This window comes from Gopherus evgoodei, chromosome 1 (assembly GCF_007399415.2).
Source record: "Gopherus evgoodei ecotype Sinaloan lineage chromosome 1, rGopEvg1_v1.p, whole genome shotgun sequence".
Taxonomy (NCBI): Eukaryota; Metazoa; Chordata; order Testudines; family Testudinidae; genus Gopherus; species Gopherus evgoodei.
The window spans coordinates 252,092,817-252,113,826 of NC_044322.1; the positions used below are offsets into that span (position 1 = coordinate 252,092,817).

The 21,010-nt window shown below is 46.0% G+C and overlaps 1 protein-coding gene across 1 annotated transcript in view; it reads right to left on the minus strand.

The window, feature by feature from the left end:
* Nucleotides 1-21,010, minus strand: part of WNT5B (Wnt family member 5B) — a 102,064-nt gene that overhangs the window by 16,560 nt on the left and 64,494 nt on the right. The window contains exons 2-3 of the mRNA XM_030543030.1: nt 3,651-3,799; nt 2,686-2,933 (exon numbers count right to left, since the gene is read on the minus strand). Of these exons, the coding sequence (XP_030398890.1) occupies nt 2,686-2,933; nt 3,651-3,799 (397 nt within the window). The remainder of the gene's footprint in view (nt 1-2,685; nt 2,934-3,650; nt 3,800-21,010) is intronic.

Genomic DNA, 21,010 nt, shown 5'->3' on the forward strand with positions numbered 1-21,010 from the left:
GCAGCTACACGAATGTAAGTGTAGTGTAGTGTAGACATGACCTCAGTAATAGACAATAATGATTAATTATCATAAAACTCATGACACTGTGAAGCCCAGTCCTGTGCAAGAGACACCTCAGATTTATAGATTTGTAAACTTTTGCAACACCTATATCACTTTTCTTGCCATTCTACTGTTTTCAGTTTGTATCTGAGTGTGCACCCTCATGAGAATATACCAGGAACGAGGTACAGAGGGGACACGTTCAAATATCTGTATTAGAAGTTAAGTTTTTAAATAGTGGACACACCACAAACCATGTCCCCAACAGCCACCACCACACACACACAACTAGACACACATGCACACCACCACACATAAACACACCCCCTCTACCACAGACACCCACCACCACCTATACCATAACTAGCAAAAACATCTACACCAATATTGCCACCAGATATCCAACACCACAAACACCGTAGCCATCAGAGACACCTATCACCACATCCACACTAGACACTCACACAGGCCACCACTGTTTTACCACCAAAACCAAAGAGTGGGCAAAGTTACCAGGATCATTGTAATTGAAAGGATGGGGAGACAGCCTTTCTCTGTTTCTACTCCTTCTCCATTTCATTTTGGCTCCTTTCCCCCCATAACCCCCACCCTCCCTGTGTCCTCCGTTCATCCCTTGACCCCCTTTTCCTTCACCTCTGGCTTTTGCTTCCCTTTTGTTCACTCTGCTTCCCCACTCGGGTTTGGACTTGTCTCCTAACTCATGGACAAAACTGTGATGGGTGGAGAGGTACTGAAGGGGAAAGGAATCTGTCTCTACATGGGACACTTCCCAAGCCTTTGTTCCTGTGGAATTGCTGTAACTTTTTCTGGGAGCCAAAATTTACCCCAGGCTTTGAATCCCGCTGAGCAATGCCCACCAAACTAAGAGGTGTGTCAGAGGGGTAGTTCCTGTTATTTTATTACATAGCTCCATCCTCAAATGCATCCCTTCATGATGGATTCACTTTTCATTCCCCGGCGGCAGATGTTAAAAGTTTTAGGTTCCTGTCCCTCCATCTGTCCTGTTTCCCACCCAGTGACTCAAGAACATAAGAATGGCCATACTGGGTCAGACCAATGGTCCATCGAGCCCAGTCTTCCGACAGTGGCCAGTGCCAGATGCTTCAGAGGTAATGACCAAAACAGGGAAATTATTGAGTGATCCATGTCCATCCCTTGTCATCCAGTCCCTGCTTCTGGGAGTTGGAGATATAAGGACACCTGGAGTATGCAGTTGTCACCCTGACCGTCTGGGCTAATAGCTATTGATGGCCCTATCCACCATGAATTTGTCATCTATCTATCTCTCTGGCAGCTAGCTAGCTAGATACACCAGATATACTTTTGGCCTTGGCAACATCCCCTCACTCTCCTTCCGGAGGAGCACAGGAACGTGCGTATGGCCCTGGGTATGTTCAGGAGAATGGTGTGGGAGGCTGAAAGTACGAGTCAGGGAGTGGGAATCAGAAGGGGTGTGTCCGGGAGAGGCAGAGGAATGTGAGGGGGCTGGACGGCGAGAGAGAAGCCGCTGGGGCTTGACAGGGTTGGGAATCTGCAGGCTCAGTGACAGTGACCAGCCCTCCAGCGCGGTGACTGAGTTTGTCAGCAAAGCTCCGCCGGCGGCCCCTGCGCTCTGCAGCCTGGGCCCGAGCCTGCTGCTTCAGAGCAGAGACACGCGGGCTGCTCTCGGGGCAAGGAAGCTAAAGCTGCATGTATTGTTCCCGGGCCGCGTCCAAGGGAGCCTCGCTAGGAATCTCCACTCCCAGGCCTCGGGGGCTGAAGACCGAGGATTCACGCCATGCGCCATTAAATGGTATCCCTGAGCCCATCACTGGGGTGGCGAGGCTAGTGCTGCATGGGTCATTCAGTGGTAAATAATTGGCTTGGTGGGTGGGGGTGGGAAGCGTCCTGACTGAAAGGGGCGGGATGCTGGGGGGTGGCCTACTACCATTTTAACACCCTCTCTTTATTGTCCTGGCGGTCGGACACATCAAACTACGCCCGGATTTCTCAGGGCCTTGCCAGCGGAGGATTGCATTTCAAAAGGAGCGGGGACAATGTCCCCAGGTCACACCTCGATTCAAGCGCGGCAATGGCCCGTCAATGCGCCTCTTACCGCCAGCGGGGTAGGAATTGTCCAAACCTCCCTCCCAGGTAAACAAGGGCTCCCACGCAGGGAGTGCCGTTTAGCCGGGCTGCGCTCCCTGTAGCCAGGGGCTCTGGGGCCGTCAACCTGGATCGGCGGTTACTGCTTTTATCCTCTTCCCTCGCCACCCTCCCCGATCAATAAACACAATCAGCGCCCCCCCCCCAAAAAAAACCCCGCTAAACCCCAGCTCCGCATTACGGCGTTCAATGGGCGAGGGGAGGCCATCCAGACCGGTGCCCCTGGACAAGCGCGAACGGAGAGAGGTGGCTGGACGCGAGGGCTTATGCGCTCCCTGCTCAATTAAGAAGCTTGCGCATTTCAGGAAATGGAAACGGTTCGTTCAATGCGGATTTCGAACCTCTGCTAATGGGTGGCCCTGCTGCTAAATGTGTATTTGAACAGACCAGCTCTACATCGCCATGAGTATAGGCAACAGCCTCCCAGCCACCCGCTCCCCATCCTGCCTCTGCTGCCACCGCTGCCACCCTTACCTATTTTCATTACCCTGCCAAAGACAGAGGTATTGTCCACTGTGCTGCAGTTCCACCTCCTCTGCCGGAACTGGTACTGGCACTCCTTGATGGCATTTTTAGCTCCTTCTCCGATGTACACCATGTGTTCCTGGTAGAGCTGGCAGAGCTTCCTCTGGCCTGGGGAGAGCCCGGGGAGTTGGCTGCACACAGGCTGGGCTCCTATAATGTACATCTCAGGTCTCTGAACTGGGTTCATCGCCAAAGACCTGGAATAAGAAAAAAACATCAAAAAAGGGAAGAGAGGGAACCAAAAAAATAATCAGCGAGTTCCGATCTCGGGGTGTCTCCAGGCCTAATCGGGAGTCCGTGCCAGTACCTTCCTGCCAGCCAGGGGCTGAGGCTGGGCAGATCTCTGGTACGGCTCTACCAGATGCTAATCTTTTCCAGGACTTTGGCAGGAACAAACACCGCGTTTGTAACCTGAGTTAAAACATAAAGAGACACTCGGGATGGGGAAGGCAATGCGCTGAGGCTTTGCACACACAAAAAAGAGTTAATCTGTTTCTGAGAACTGCCAGTAAGCGCTGCCTCCAACTTTGGACATTTTCCTCTCCTAGAAAAGGGGTTTGTCGAGAGTTGGACAATTAACAGGAAACCTTAACGATCCTTTCGCGTGGGCTTTACCGCAGAGGGGCAACCAGCCGAGATCCCTGAAATTCTCTCAAGCAGAATTGGGTGGGGAAGAGACGTAGGTTTCTTTCCAAGGTGGGAGGGGGGCGGATCTGGAGACTTCTTGCAGGTACAGCAAGAAAACCACGAAACCCGCCGATTTTCACTCGAACATGGGCGCAAAGCCCCCGGAGCCCGGGGGAAGAGCAGCCCTGACTCTCCCAGCGGGCTGCAAAGTCCCACTTCCCTACATTGGAAAATCACCTGCACCCCAAAGGAGGACAACGAATGGAAAGCAGTGACTTGAGACTCACCACCAGGAATTCGCGTCCGCCAGAAGCTGGGTGCAGCTGCAGAGGAGAGCGACGGTGAGCAGCAGCCTCGTCCCGGTCATAGTGCGCTTTTCCCGGCTCCGGCGCCCTTGGAAGAGCCCTTGAACCGACAGGCTCCAAGACAAGGCTCCCTGCAAAACGAGGAGCAACCCCAGAGAGGGGCCTGAGTCCAACGGGCGTGCGGGGATCACATCAGGGTCGTGCTCCAGGGAAGCCGAGCGCCCCCTCCCAGGTCTCTCTGCTCCAAAGCTCTCCGGGCGGGACCCCTTGCGCACAGCCAGTCCTGCCTGCAGACCCCTCCCCCGCCCTGCTTCCTTCCCCAGTGACCGGCCAGCAGCACTCCGGGACCTGCAGGGCTTTTATGAGGGTCCATCTGCCTTTGATTGGTCCGCACTCCAGGGTCCCTGGGAATGCACACTTCCAGGGCTTGTCAGCTAGTGACACTTGGGGAGGGGAGGAGAGGAAAGAGCCCTGCAAAGGGAAGGACGAGGGAGTGTGAGGAGAGAGAAAAGGAAGGGGCAGCGTGAGCTGGGAGAGGGTGCACTGGAGAGAAAAGGGAAAGGAGAGAAAACTAGCAGCCCCCTCCCCATTTTTTTACATAGCAACCCTAACATCCCCACCCCTTCTTTACGTGCACAGTAGGGTGCGATCCAGCCCTCCCACCTAGCCAGCCGCCTGGAGATCTTCCAGGAATGAGGGCAACTAGGAGAGCCTGCAGAGCGAAGGGCAAAAAAGAGCTGCTAATGCGGCTAACGCTAGTGGGGGAAGAGTGAATCATGCAGTCCCCTCTTCATCAGGTCTTTCTCCGCCCTGCCGCAAGCAAGACCCCTCCAGGGGCCCCTTCCTGGGTCGAACAGAAGGCGCTGGGAGTTGTAATAACCCCAGAGGGAAAGACCTGCCCTGAGGCCTTTTTGCAGTCGCAGATATAATGATGAAGCTCCTTCTGGGACCCAGGAGTCACTGGGGCAAAGGGTCTGATCCCATCTCAGGCTGACTGCAAAGGAACTGGCTGCTGGCCAAACCTCTGTTCCAGAAGTGGATGGGACAGAGCTCGATCTAACAGTGGAAACCTGTATCTCTTCACCTGCCCAGACTCGCTGCCCTTCAGTGTGAAGCGCTGCAGAGAGGGGTGAGGGGTGGACAGGACAGCACTTAAAGGGCACCCATACCTAAGACCCCCACTACCCCCATCCCAAGGATGCCTCTCTCCTTGACATTCATATTCTCCAAAGATAATACCCCCGATAAATACAGAGTGACAACCCCTGGTGTCCCAGGCACCAGCCATGCAAAAATGCACCCCCAGAGGCAATACCCCTGGACTCACGCAGGCTACTGTCTCTTCCTTTTATCTGCCCCCCTCACTGAATCCGAGAGTCTCTCCAAGTTACTTAGCCCCAGTCCAGAGTTGGGGATCCAGAGACAGCCCCCATCTCATGGTATTTCTTCCTCGGGTATCTGTTTGCTGGGGGAGGGCGCACAGGCAGGTGTGTGGGGTTGGCAGGGGGGAGATCAAAGGGAGAAACTCGCTCCTTCCCCTTTGTCATGCAGAACCGCTTCGGAAATGATCTGGCCTCTACGGCAGCAAATGAACAGCCCCCCCTCCTCCCGAAAATAGTTCTCCCCTTCAAAAGGACCCCATATAATACCCCCCAATCCCGTTCCCCCAGGGCAGCAGGTCTGTGAATGCACTGGCTGGAACAACTAGAGATGGAGCAGAGATAGGGCTGGCACCAGAGCCTAATGACTTTATAGGGGGGAGGAGGGGAGCCGGTCCAGAGAAGAGGAACGAGAAAACAGCTTCAAAGGCTCCTCTTGTCCAAACATCCTTCGCCATCCCCTGCTCAACCCCACCAGGCAGCTCTGCGGCAGGAATAACCAGACAGATCCTCACCCGCTCCCAGCTCCACTCACTCCTCAGGTAGCCAAGGCAAACACCACACTTCCCCCGCCCCCCGCGCCATCCCCACCACTCCTGTCCGCTCATCGGCCCTGCTCGCCGCTCCCACTGCCCCCCCCTTTCGCCCCCCCCCCAGCACGCTAACAAATCCTTCTCCCCCTCCGCCATCTCGCACAGGGGAGGGAACCAGAAATCGCCACCCCAGACGCCCTCTGCCTCATTCCACACACAGCCCTGTCTCAGCCCACGCCTAGCCCGCCCCTCCATTCGCGCTTCTCTATCCCTTCCCAGCTCCAATGGAGGACACCCACAGACTCCTACGTCCCCAACCCCGTCCTCCTCTTCCGGCCTGCCAGCTCCAGAGGAGCGCAGGTGGCGGTGGTTCTGCTGCAGTGAGTTTGAAAGGTCAGCCTGCCGCTCCCCTCCAGTGACTGTCAAGTTGTGCCAGAAACGTGTACGGTCCAAGCTCTGCAAGTTACCTGCCTTTCATACAGCCTCATAAACACCAGCAGGGACATTAATCACCAGACTCAGCAGCTCATTCCACCCAAGGGTTTTGGTGGGGGGGTTAACCCAAATTCCTATCTATGGTGAAGTTGCTATGTTTGTTTGTACCAGGCTTCACTTACTCCACAGTCCAGATGTGCTCTACCTGCAGCTGGTGACCTGTCTCACCTGGCAGGCAGATGTGAGGCTGCCAGCGCCAGAATTAGCCTCAGGACAAAAAGGCCTTGTGTGACCTAGATCCCAGAAGAGAGGCAAGCCACGCTGCCCAGGCACAGCAGGATCCATGTCTGAAGAAAACAGGACTACATTATTCCCCTCTTATACCTCTTCCCTCCTCCTACTTGTGTGTGTTGGAGGGGCTGTGAGAGTGGGGGTGTTTTTCAAGACTGTTTTTGTCAGTGATGGCAAAATGGACAGTTTCTCTTTCCAGTCTGGGGAGGAAGGAAGTTGTGGGGAGGTGAATGGTTTTTCCATGACAAACGATGAATCTGCACAGAGGTGGTGTGATGTCACCCAAAGGTTTCCAGACAGCCTCAGGTATAGGAGCCCTTCTTCCTTAGTGGAGGAGAGACTGCCTATTATAAGTGAAGTCCCCCCCCTTAGCAACAGAGGCAGAAGGAGGGGAGACCTTTAAAAAAAAAACAAGACAGAAAAGGGAAACAACAAGGATTTGTACCATGCTGTAGTAAATAAATGACTCATGCTGGGAAAGAAGTAACTGTCAGTTTACTCATAGCCAATACTCCCTATAGAGCCCTGTGCTGGAAGAATCTGGGAGTAGAGTAAACTGTCAGCTCCCCACAAGCCATCCTCTTGATTCTTCCTGCTATGAATGTGGGAATGGCATGATATGAACCTCTGTGAATAAGTGTACATGTGCAGAGCCGTAGAAGTCCAAGGCACAACTGTGGAGCTACTTACCACAGGCTTCATCTGTGACTTTGGGCCTGTGGCTTAATCTTTTGCATAGTAGAACTGTGAGGCTTAACTCATTAAAGTTTGTAAAGTCTTTTAAATCCTTGAATAGTCGTACAAAGTACTCATTATTAATTAAATAATTGTTAATAAAGAAAAGTTTTAACAAAGCTGATGATGACATACCACAGTGAAATATCCTGCAATTTCCCAGCATCAATGGGTAGTAGCTGACAGCAAAGCAAAACAAAACAGAGCAAAGCAAAGCAGTGATCTCATTTTGAAGCATAGGAACATAGAAATTGCCATACTGGATCAGACCACTGGTCCATAGTCCAGTATCCTGTCACCGACAGTGGACAGCACCAAATGCTTCAGAGAAAGGAGCAAGAAACCCTGCAACAGGATTCCAGGTGGATTCTGCTGCTAATGACTGTCATTGTAGTGTGGTAATCTCTGTGGAGTTAAAATGTGAATTGTGAAAGTGATTCCTCCTTCAGATCCCACAGATAACTTCTTTGGTGACTCTGTTTATGGCCTCAGCTAAAGTGCTAATAGCAGGTGAGGTTTTGTTGAATAGCTCAGCCTAGGCAAGCAGCTCCCAAACTGTGGCCTGCAGAGAAGTTTGGTGGTGGTCTGCAAAGAGCTGTTTGGTCACATTGTGCTATTTCATTTCCTTACTGCCAGCTGCTTCTAAAGATGTCCCTAGGGCCTTTGCTGCAAACTTCTTTTAAGAATCTTGTGCTACATTTTTTAAACCTGCATTTCTAAAGCTGACCCCTATATTAATATTTAGGCACTCGGATAAGTGTCCTGATTTTCAGAGGGACCAAATACGGATTGATCTAATTTTAGGCATCCTAGTTTGAACATTGTAGCCTTATTTCATTCAATATGATCTATCAAAGATCCATCACCACTTTCCTATTATTGGTGCATTTGCATGAGGGATATTGTGTGATCACAACTAGAAGAGGGGTGTCCATGAGATAATCTGCTAAGATTTGATGCATACTATAGGAAAGTTGAATCCTGACCCAGGCGACATTGAAATCAGACCTGACAAATCCAAAAAGCTACCCCTACAATCTTCTGATCTTTGCTTTTTACTTGGGGAGGTCCCGAGTATGACACTTTATCAAATGTGGTAAACAAAACACTGAAAGAAGTTTTAAGTCTCTTTCTGCTGCAACTTGTGTGATCATCATTCCTGCTTCTTGTCCAGTTTCCTCCAGACTGGGCGGGACTGGACACACATTCCTCCCTTTGCAATCAGAGCCCCTTTCAAGCTCCTGTTTATTCTCACAACTTGACTCTGGAGCAATTCCTGTTTCTAAGTGCTCACGATGTCCAATGCATCCAGGAGCATTTACTGCTGTCTAGATGGATCCTTCCTCCCAGTACGGGCATGAGACCACCTATTCATCAGGAATAAAAAAAAGATTCATATAAGCAGAGCCTCAGGAAACCAAGGTCCAGCAATGGTTCCATTATTGGGGAAAAGAGCTTCACCTCCTAGCCCAAAAGGGGAGCTCTGGGTCCATTGTCTGGCAGGAGTACTTCATGTAGCCATAAGCAGTGCTCTAACTTCTGTGTCTGTAGAGAGGATTCCTAGGTTCTGTTAAGAGAGGCACCACAGGTGGCCCTAGAACCATAGGCTCCAGCAGCCAGATTTATTTTTACTGCTATTTTAGTGAAGGGCTTAAGAGCCTTGTTGCTACCATCAATTCAACTGAACTGATGTTAGAACCAGTGGAGAAGTTGCTTTTTTTTAAAGTTTCCCATGGCCAAAGTGTCTCCACCAGCCAGAATTTTATATCACCTTTTATTCTTCTACCTTGTGTTGGGCTGCAGTCTTCATCCAACCTTGCTGAAGTTGAACTCTTCAGCTATTGTTACTGAACTTTCAGCTCCTTGGGCCCAAGTGGGTTCTTCATTATAAATCTTTCGAATGCTAAGTTTGTTGTTTTGTCTTGTCTTTAATTATTATTAACTGAACAGCAACCAGACCTGACTGCATTATTTCAGCTCCAGCTGGGGTTTTACCAAGGTATTATAAAAATCTTTTGAAAATATCCCCAGATACAGATCCTCCATGTCTGGCTGTCTTGTGGCGTTCCCTGCTTTGTTAAATTGCTTCTCCACACAATCTCTCCATTTCCAGAGAAAGGGGCTATTATTCTTGCCAGACTCCTCCAGCTCACACTGCTTCTTGTCTCCTTTGGTGCTTGTGCACTGTAGTATTTTATCTTTTTAAGTGCTCATATGCTACCTTTTTATGCATCTCAGCACTTGTCAGCCTCTCTGGCACATCCACATTTCCTTTCCTTGTTGCCTTGCTGCAACTTTAACCTTCTTCTTTTTCATACTTCCTCTGGTCAGTGTTATTTAGTTTCACTGTCATTAAGGTCAGATACAATCCAGAAAATGCCAAGATATACCTGCCAGACTCAGCATACCCTGTGACAGCTGTCTGAGGTGCATAACCAGGGAAAGAGAATGGAGGGGAATAGTGAGAAAACATGTTTGTTAAAAGCAATCAGAAAAGGACCTGATAATAGGCTGGATCAGCCATGTTGAAGCCAGAGAGGTACATGGCAATAAAGCAGTAATAAAACAAAATCACATAACACTTACATGACACCTTCTTCCCAGACCTCAAAGCATTTAAAAAGGTGGGCAAATCGTCTTCTACAAATGGGGAAACTGAGGCAAAGAGCAGCTAAGTGACTTGCCTAAGGTCACACAGCAAGTCAGGATTAAATTCAATAGCCTGTTCCTTCATTCCTGTGCCATGCACAGGAATTAGGGTGGCAGGCAAAGTAAAACACCTTTGCTCTTACCAAGTTCCTGGCCCTGCTTGGGGCCTGCCCAGACTCCTGGTTAAATTAAAGCAACTTCAGGGCTGCTGTAACTGTAACATTCTCCTAGAGCAGAGCTCAGTAAATTCTAGCCATGTCCTCAATGTCAGGGGCTAGGAAGGGGAGACAGCACAGAATCATTTTGGCAGCTGTACACCATCCTGGGAACCCCTTATGTTCGAGGTATTCCCCAGAGAATGAGGTCCCCGGTCACCTAATTCCCATCTCTGTGCTCAGTCTTCTAGACCACAGTTGTATGTTGGGTCCAGTAGAAGACCTGAATCAGAAATACTGGACTAGACACGTGTGAGCTGGATGGGGCACATTTTGCCCACACTTTGGACTTTGTTATTCCTATTACTGAGAGAACTCCCTGGTTTCTGGGAGAGCAGCATATCAGCTTTAAACATGTACTCACAACCTTCTTAGTTTCTTCTACTTAAATGAATAAATCATTTAAGATTGTAAATCAGTAATAAAATGTTTATGGACAGTCTAAAAATTACTGAACACTATACATTTTAAAAGACAAAATATTATCATTTAATGGCTGTTTGGTGATTTGACATAATTTTGGTGTCACAATCCAATTTCCACTCACAAAAACCACCTCAATTTGTACTAATTAACCCCTCTTCAGAGGGCTTCAGAACTCCCCTCTCACCCGACAGGAGATACATCAAGTCAGGGTTGAAACATAAGATAGGACAGGGTTGGGGAAGCATTCACTGCTGCTGCCCAATGCTATATGTGTTCTGTGCACAAAAGAGTCCAGTCCCCAAGGCTCTTTCACAAGTGCTAAATTTATATGGAGGATTAAACACTTGAAAGGGAAAACACATTACATTAGAATGAAAGCAACATGGAAAATATTTTCTTCCTTTACTTGCCTGCCAACACCTGAGTTCAGAACTGATGTTTCACCTGCAATAGTTGATATCATCAGTCCCTCAAGCTGTGTAAGGAATGCAGCTCCCTGCTCTGCTAGAGGGTTAGTGATGGCCACAATATTTGCAAGAGAATACAGAAATGTAAACTCAAATTTTGGCATGAAAGCAAGTATAACAGTCCCCATTTAAGATTAGGCTAGATACCAGGGCAACGTTCTTAACAGTAGGAGCAACTGGGCAGTGAAATAGCTTCCCCAAGGTGATGCACCTTCTCTGCAGAGATTCAAGAACAGGTCAAACAAGAGGAACATGCTGGATGACCATCAAGTGGTGTTTTCTGACCCTGATCCTGTAAGACCTTTAACTCCCACTGAAGTCAGTAGGTGCTGAGGACATTGAACATTTCTCAGAATCTCACAGAACTGCACCCCATGTTTCTGTTCACATATCTCAACTGAGTTTTGTTCCATAATTTGTATTAACACCGTGAAAAATAGCAAAGAGTGTTCAGTACACAAGGTACAGAGTTATGCTGTTGTTATACGGCTTCAAGTTCCCCATGAGCGAACAGCCTAGAGAAACATTTAGAAGCTCAAAACAAAAGAGTTACTATCTGTAAGTGTCAGTCAGAGGGATCAGTTGTCTCTCATTTGTTTCTTTTACTAAAACAACTACCAGTAATTCCTTACACATGACTACAGCTACCAATAACCATGAAAAATATTAAGCCCAAATCAGTTCTATTTCAATGTAATTTTTCTCTGTGTACTTTAAAATCTTTAGAAATAGTTCCATAAACTCCCTGTAATAATAATAATAATAATTAATAATAATAATAATTAATAATAATAGTCACAAAACCTTACTAGCATTAAGAAGGTAATCCCCACAACACCTCTGTGAAATATTATCATCCTCATCTTACAGATGAGAAAACTGAGGCACAGAAAGGTTGCGTGACCTGCCTAAGGTCACACAGAAAGCCTGTGGCAGAGCTAGGAATAATGATCTTGATTCAGCAAAGCACTAGAGCATAAACTTAAAGTTAAGCATGTACTTAAATGTTTTGCTGAACTGTGGCTAAAATCAAGATCTCTTGTCTTCCATTTCCATCCTTTGGCCATCCAATCATCCTCCCATTGATTAGACAATATTCCTGCTTGGACACAAAGCACTCTATCCCATAAGTAATAAAGAAAATACATTGGAATTAAAGCTATAGTTATCTCATATTACCTAGTTACATACATTTACTGTAACTTGGCCATTTCCCAAGCAAAGAAAACCCTATTTGCACCACATATTTAATAACGATTTTAGTATAAACAGAATTTGTAGAAAATACCAAAGCACTACAAATAAGGTCTTGTCTACATGAATTTTTTTTTACCAATTTAACTAATTAGTTTAGAAACCTATGTGGTTAAAATCAGTGTAATTTGTGTGAACAAATCTTACTCAGTTTAAAACTATCTTGTATTGATTTAGCTTACATTGGTAAGGAGACAACTTAAGCTAAATCAGTAAGAGACACTCTTAGGACAGGTCCATACACAAACTTGCACTGAAATAACCAAATCAATTTTAATTCATCCTATTACTTATTTCTGTGCAAGTCAATGTGTGGACACTCTTATTTCAGAGCAAAAGTATCCTATTTAGATCTGACAAAACTGAAACAGGACACTTTTACTCCATGGAGTGTTCATACATAGATTTGCACCAAAATGACTTATAGTGTGAATTAAAACTGATAACGTTATTTTGGTACAAATTTATGTCTAGACAAACCCTTAAACTGAAATAAGAGTGTCCACACAATTGGGTTGCACTGATTTAATTCAATCGGTTTCTAAACTGATTTATTTAAATCAGTACATTTTTGTCATGCAGAGAAGATCTAACATTAAGGTGTATGGACATGGGTACAGATACCTGAATTCGCTCTCACAAAAAGGCACCTCTGCACACAAGTACCTGCTATTTCACATGTAAGGTTTTTGCAGTGGCAGCTGGTACACCCTTCTCTGAAGCGCTAAACTTCTGTTCTTCAAGACACAAAGGAAAGAACAATTCAAAGCTAAATTAAAAAAATTACTAAAAATGCCAGTGTACTTCCCCCCCATATTTCTTCCTTCTCAATGTCTGTCAGATCCAGTTTGCTCAGTTTTCTAGTCAAAAGAGACTTTTTTTTAACTGCCAGAGCTGTAAATACACTCAGAAGCTCAACATCTAGCTATCCTCTTTCCACTTCTCCCATCAGCATGAGGTGTAAACTGCCAGCTTTGTGGGTGTTGCAGGAATCATAATAGAATGCAGCTCACTCCCCCCACAGCTGTGTTGGATCTACAGGGCTAAGTGGAATGAAAATTTGTTTTACATCAGTGAACTCAGCAGATATGATGAAGTTCTGGCAGGACTGCTCATCTAACCATAGGGACACTTTAAAGATCCAGTTCCGCCCTTTATTCCACACTGAGGCCAGACTCTCAAAAGACCTCAGTCTCCTGTTTAGGCACCAAGATAAGTGGACAGATTTTTCCAAACAGCTCTGCACATTTTTAAAATCAGACGATAATTGCTGTAACAGGAATTTCCAGGTGCAGAGCCCTTTGGAAAATTTAGCCTAAACGGATATCTAAGTGAGAACTGAACTGTTTGGAAAATCTGGCCTAGTCTGTGGATGCTGAGCACTTGAAAATCTGATCTATAGTGCCTACATTTTGCAGCCCATGAGTACTGATCTAAAATACGTGCAATTCCTTCACTAGGTGCAATGATGTTGGAAAAGGATGCCTTGTTTAGATTTCTATTATTTGTTGGTCTAAAATGAATCTTGGTTATTTTCACACCTCAGATGTTACCACACTGTCATACTCATGCTTGGGGAAAAACAGAAAGTGTTATTGAGTAATTCTTATTCACAATGAAATGGAAATGTGTGTGTTGGGAGTACAATGACGATATCATTAGACTTCCTAGTTCGTGACACTCAAGCTACAGTTGCGCTGGCAGTCTCAGCTACGAGATACAAGGTGAGATCTTCAGCTCATGTAAATAATCATAGCTCCACTGAGCTTATTTACATCAGCTGAGGATCTGACCCTGTGTATCTAATGGTAAGAGCAGGGACCTTTGAGCCAAGACCTTGGATTTTATTCCTAGCACGTCTTCTGATATGCGGTGGGATTTTGGGACGCACAAGTTCATAGAGACTCTGATTCAGTTTCTTCATCTGTCAAATAGAGATATCTATTTCAACAGTGGTGTTATAATAGTTTGCAAAATGTTTCAAGATCCTTATATGAAACAAATTATATAAATGCAATCTATTATTATTATTAATTCCCTATTCAGAATTATGTCTAGGCAGAAAATTATCAAACACAAGGGATTAACCTGTGTGAGATAATTTTTTCCACCAACCTAATAAAACTGTTTCTTATGACCTTTAACTTAGAGGAAAAGCAAACACCCCCACAAAAAATTAGTGGGTAACAACTCAAATAAGGATTAATTAAAAAAAAATCAAATCTTGGAAGGCAGTTATTTCATAATGTCATCCAAAAGGTCATTGACAATATTGAAGATTTCTTCCATGATTATCTTGTACACTTCTGTTCTTCTTGGTTAATGAAATATTAAATATGATGGATGAAAAGGGACAGGGGAAGTTCTGTGGGTGGAATGACTATTCATCTGGAATGCAAGCTGGCTTTGTTGACCAAATAAAGATTAATGTTCGTCCATTGGAATAAATGGTTCTCCCATGGAAATAAAGTAGGTTTGAGGCAGGAGATAAGTGGGGGGAGGGGTCATTTTTTGGCAGGGGCAGGGAGAAACGCTTACTGTTGTGCAGGAGAGTTGCATTTCATAATGTGTGTGTATGTGCATGTGGTTCGTGTGGCAGTGTAGTCCAGAACAAGCCTGTACCTGTGTCAGTGGATGAGTTTGTGCTTTGGAGTGTATGCTGGAGAATGCAAGAATTCCTATGTAGGATATATGCTCTTATATTACTACAGCTAGTAGAGATTTTTCTTTCCTTAAGTTGCAGCCTGTTTTTTAGAATGAAAAGTCCTTTAGTCTCTCTCCGATGCTACCTGTGTGTGGTTCAGCTGGCAAGCATGGTACCTTTTGTTTGCACTCAGAGATTCCTTACATGGGAAGTAATGTACCTATTGGTTAGAGGGGAGACTGACAGTCAAGAGTCCTAGGTTCTATTTCCAATGGCATTGTCTTGCTCTTTGACCTTGGACAAATTGGTTAGTTTCTCTGTGCCTCATTTCCCCCATAACACTTACCAAGCTTTGTAAACATGTTTACGTCCTTGGGGACTAGCACTGTATAAGTACACAGCGCTAACATGGTTATTTATTATTACATGGAAATATCTGAGAATTGTAGCAGTGTGTGTTCGAGACCATCTTCTAGGGGAAGCATATGTGGGATGTGATTGAGAATATATTTGTATGTTGCACATAATAATCATGATATATTTTCTTTTATGCGATGCTCCTTGCAGGCAGCTCTCTGGACATTTAACAAAATGTAACTAAAACCACATAGTCTTAAAAATAAAGAGAATGAGAGAGAGTGTTTCATGCAAAGGTTAAACAAAAAAATCTGTTTAATATCACTTTGGGGATTAGAGAAGTTAGGGTAAAACAAATATCCAGAACAAAGTCTGAGCAATTGCTTCCAGGAAAGCATGTGTATGTGTGTGCTCCTGCACATCTGCATATTCAATATGTCTTGCTGGGAAAACCAGGGGAAAACAGGAAGCTGAGCATTTTCAGTGTGGGGATTAGATGGAAACATGTGACCCAATCTAAGTAAAATACAGTTTGGTTGCCAACTGACTTGCTAAGATGCCATTGCTCTCTAGTCTCCATTGAAACAGAGCAGGAGCTTCGACTTGTGGTTAAAACACTGGATGGGGAACTAGGAGATGTGTGCTATAAGCCTTGCCCTGCCAGAGACTAAGTATGTGACTTTTGGAAAGTCACTTACACCCGGATCTTCCACAGTATTTAACATCCTAGCTCATATTCATTTCAGTAGGAGTTTGGTGCCTCAATATCTGCGAGGATCTGGGCATTAGGCCAAAATGTCCAAAAATATCTAGTGATTTCAAGTGCCTATATTTTTGGCTGGAGACAACTTGGGCCTGATTTTCAGAGGTGATGGATACCCAAAGCTCCATATGAAGTCATCCAGCACCTGCTCAACACTTCTCAAAATCAGACCCTTAAACTCTCTGTGCCTCTCTTTCACCATTGGTAAACAGGGATAATACTAAGCTGATTAGCCAGGGGCACTGTGAGGCTTGAAGCACTAATGGTCGTAAAGAGCTTTAAATGCTCAGCTGAAAGGTGCTAGAAACATGCAAAGGATTATTATTAGTCTCACGTTCCCATAGTCATTCCACAAATATTTTCACAAGTTTCAGTGTGTCTAAAGAGTGTGATTGTGTTTTCTGCTTCAGGGAATTAAGGATAATCTTAGTAGTAGTAGAGAAGATTCATTGCTTCCAGGAAGACCAGGATGAACATACATTGGGGTGTGCCGGCAATAGGGGTTGAACACCACTAACAAGACTAGGAGGAAATGGAAGAGCTCACGGGTGAAAGAGTGGAAAGAAATCTGCTTTTTCATACAAATCAGTCATTTTGCAGACAAAGAAACTCAACTGAAACAACTATTTCTAGCCTGCCCCTCCCTTCACACATACATTTTGGGAGTTGGGAGTGGGTGGGGACTGAAGGAAGCTCTGCTCTCATTTTATACGAAAATGGCTTGTCCTATGGAAAAACATGATCTAACATAAAATGAATGTACTGTAAACAGAAGAGTATTTTGCATACACCTACATCCTCAAACAGCATGTCTAAGACTTCTGATGTACAAAGATAAGCAGCATGTTTCAGGCTAGGCTACGGCTCAGATCCAAGCACCAAGATTGCTCCAGGTACCACAGAATGGAAGCATCAGGGAATACAGTTTCTGAATGGCACTTATCTCTGTTGCAGGGCCTCTCAGGAAATGCAGTGATGAATTTCTGATAGCCTGGCAGATTTGACACCAGGAGCCTCTGGACTAACTATTGCTTTTATGAACAAGGTGTCAAACCACGCTTCCCCTAGCCAATGCTAATATAAACCCCATGGTCAGCTGAAGACAGCATTTTGTATATTTTACTTGGAATTTGTATTTGCTCTTCCTTCACAGTGGACTTGAATTGTGACTGATTTTCACAGCAAGTTCCCATAGTACTGCCCTATTTTGCAGCTTTCCTCTGAGACGTGGTTTGGAGCCAATATTTATTGGGCAGAGACATAACTTCATGAAATTCCAGTGAACTGCCAATTTTAGAATGTGATTTACTATTGGGAAATGTACTGATGGCTCTGTTCCAGAGAGGGAGTAGTTAATAGTTAAAATTAACTACTGCATGTAGTCCAGAAACAGGAAAATATCACACATTAAAATCCCTAGAGTTAAATGTAATTCTTCCATGAGCCAGCCTCACTCTTGCTAATGCGTGAATTACCCCTTCCTGTACCAGCATGGTCCCATGCGCACCCAAGGATTCATCTGTGGAAGGGTGGATATTGGTATTAGTGCATGCACTCCCTCGAGTTCTGCCAGAGGGGAGCAACTTTAAGTTCTACTGATAGCTGGACCACCCATGCCCTCAACCCAGCTGGTACTTCCCAATATTGGGGCTGCTCTGGCTGCAGGCAAGTTCTCTGGCAGAGGGGAAGTGGAGGACACTTTGCTTTGCCACAACCCCCTCCTCTGAGGGCTTGCCAATACTGGTGACCAGGGGCTTGGCTGGGCATTTGCACTGGCATGGACTGAATCTACTGAAGTTCCATCAGAGATGGTTTTGCCCTTCATTGTAATATTCTGAACTAGGTGGCGGTGGCAGCCCATCCCAGAAGAGGCAGATTGTATAGTCATGTAATGGTCTGTTCAATGTGTCCCCTCGAGTGACTGGTCCACAGAAGATAAAAATCTGGTACAACTACAGGAGCTACTCTTTTAGCTCAAGTAGCAGAAGCTTATGCTTTAGCAATGGAGGTCTTGGATTCAATCCTCCTTGCTGAACCATGAAGTTGATTACTACATGAGCAGTCTGTTTACTCTTCAAGACATTGCCATTAATACTTATCGCATCAGCCATTTTCCCCTTCTTTATCCCTTTTTGGTACCAAGTATGAAAGAAAGATACAGCCACAACCCTTTCATGGCTTCTACTACAATGAATTATCAGTGTTGCAGTTTGGGATTTCATACTCCACTTTAGTACTTTCCCTCTAATATTGACATATTAAGCCTCATAAGTCCCCTTTTACACATGGGGAAAATAACACACAGGGAGTGACTTGAGTATGCACATGGCCCAAGTCTTCTAGAGCCCAGTCCCTTGCTCTAACCACTATACCATCCTGTCACACAATAGCAGAAAAGCAGCGCATCCCCTGCGTACCATGGCACTTAATTGTAATTTCCTGGATCATATATTTTTGTTCATCAGACTGTCCTGTCTTTTTATTTATATGTGGCTTGATCCCTGTGTATTACAGGAGCATTAATCACATATCAACATGGTGGCAATGTAACTCCTGGCTCTCAGTCCTGTGTCTCCTGGAAGTATTGGGATTTTTTTTCCAAGGTCACATATTAACAACAAACCTTGTCCCCGACCGCCTTCGAAAAAGGCCCAAATTTAAACCTGGTGTTTACACTGAGATATCAGGTCTGAATTTTGCCCCCAAACCTTATTGTACATCCACAGTGCCCTGTATGTTGAAAGATTCTATCAACACTGAAACAGGTCGATAATTGGCAAATCAGGATTACTTCATTCGGACCGACTTGAGAAAATGTAATATAGAGAATATTAATTTTTAGCCCCATAATGTATCATGACTGTATTATCTGTATTACACTTACACACACACACAAACACACTATCTGTAGGTTTTCTTTCACAAAGTCTTCAATGTGATCTGATATTTAGAACAAAAGTCTGCAAGAGAAGAGGAACAGTAATCCTAAAAAACACCGTCTGATTATATATTTTTATTATAATAGCTGACCAGGAAAAAGGATCAAGTGGGATGATGCACAATGCAGATTCCAAAAGTAATCCACCCATCTGACAGATCCTGCTCTGATGTATATGTAGTCCATAATCACCCTGGTTGCATTCATAGGCACAGATCTCTATTAATCCTGGAGACCTCTGACATGGAATTATTTATTACAGTACAGAGGTACTTCACAGAATCATTTGTGCTGAACATTTAAGAGATGAAAGGAAAGGAACTCCCACCTTACCCAGCTGCAGCTCCTCTGCCACTTTATTAACTGTAGGAAAATTCTTCAGTACTCCTGGGTGCAAGAACTAAGGATACTGGGGGTGCTGCCACACCCCCTGGCTTGAAGTGGTTTCTATCATACAGGGTTTACAGTTTGGTTTAATGGCTCTCAGCATCCCTGTCGATATGGACTGGGTCAACTTAGCCTATGAAATGGAAGAGTAGCAAATGGTCTCCAAGATACACCCTCCAGAAAATACCAATGCCATGAAATGTCAGCACCTTCTCTTTGCTAGTTCACGTCAGGAACTGGTGACTAGAACAACTTTGGCTGTAACTGTCATAGTGCTACAGGAGCATTGTGGCCTGGTCTACTTGGGAAAATTACCCCCAAAATTCATTTTAAAACTAGTTTAACTAAACCAACTTTAAAACCACTTGCGGTCATAGCATAGACAAGACTCCAGGTGGAACCTGCTGAAGGAGGTTCCAAAATTGGTTTGCTAAAGACAGCTCAGGCCACCTGGAGTGTGGTCTATGCTACAATTCCAGCCAGCTTTAAATTTGGCTTATCTGGTTTTTCAAGCCATTTAAAATTGAGGGAAATTTCCTCAGCATACACTGGGCCTTGCAGAAATGTCCCACACTTAGAAAACAAATATCCATTGCAGGGCAGGGTGGGGGGGAATCTCAAGAGATAGAAAAGTCAAAGTCAGCATCAACTAATCACAGAAACTCAGCTAAACTCCTACATCTGTGTGTGTGTGTGTGTGTGTGTGTGTGTGTGTGTGTGTGTGTGTGTGTGTGTGTGTGTGAGCGCACACATGAACCTCTGCTTTGGGGAGGCAAGCCTATCGGCCCTGCCCCCTGGCCAAAGCCCTGCCGGATCCCCAAAACCACCCCTGGAAAAGAAGCAGCCCTGACTCTGAGGGGCCCCTGCGACTGGAGGAGTCCTGGCCCACCCACCCCCCCCAGCCACATCAATCTGACCTGCTGCTGCCCACCCCCCGCACCTCACTGTACTGAATCAACCCACTGGCCTTTCCCCCAGCACTGGGCTGGCCGGGCAGGGCACTGCCGGCCTCCCCCAGTGCCAGGTCAAGCCGACATCTCTCCCCCCCGGACCCCAAGTGCCTTCTGGGCTGAGCTGCCAGCCCCCCTGCCAGAGTTGGGCCAGGCCAAGCTGCCGTCCCCCTAACACCAGCTCTTCCTGTGCCTGAAGGCCCTGCTCCCCCGCTGAGCCGCTGGCCCCAGCGACCAGCTGAGCCTGCTCAGTCTGCCGGCCCTCCACGTCCCTCCTCACTCCCCCATCCCTAGGAGGAGGGACACAGTGAGAAGCGGAGATGGGAGAGGGTGTGGAGTGGAGTAGGTGGTGGGGGTCTCGGGGAAGGGCTGGAGCCACCACGGTCCAGGTGTTCAGCTGCGGATTGGAGGCAGTGCCAGGGAAGGCAAGGTCTGGCCTATTATACATGCCACTCATGTGTGTGTGTGTGAGAGAGAGAGAATTTGTGTGTGAGAGAGAGAGAGAGTGCCTCCTGCAGGTTTCTCTGCCCTTTTGCGGAAAGTTGATAGCCCCTCTGAATCAAATGACTGCTCTTCAATAGTTGGGGCTTGGTGACTGAATGGAAGAGGGAAGGAGAAACTGAATGTTAGAAGAGAAACAAGGAAGATGGAAACATCCTCATTATAGGAAGATGGGTCAGAGGGAATGGAGTTTATCAGGAAGTTAGTTTAGGGGCTGGATTAGGGTCAGCTAGGTGGGGTGCGGAATATATTGCTTGAGGAGCTGGATTAGGGTTCAATGGGAGTAATAGAGAGCAAAAGGAAGAAAGGGGTCCGAAGAACATTATTGTTTTAATAGCTGCCAATAGTTTAATAGGTGCCATCATTCCCTTGGAATCACAGCAGCCACCACCCACTGGCAGGGGAGTTGGTATCAACT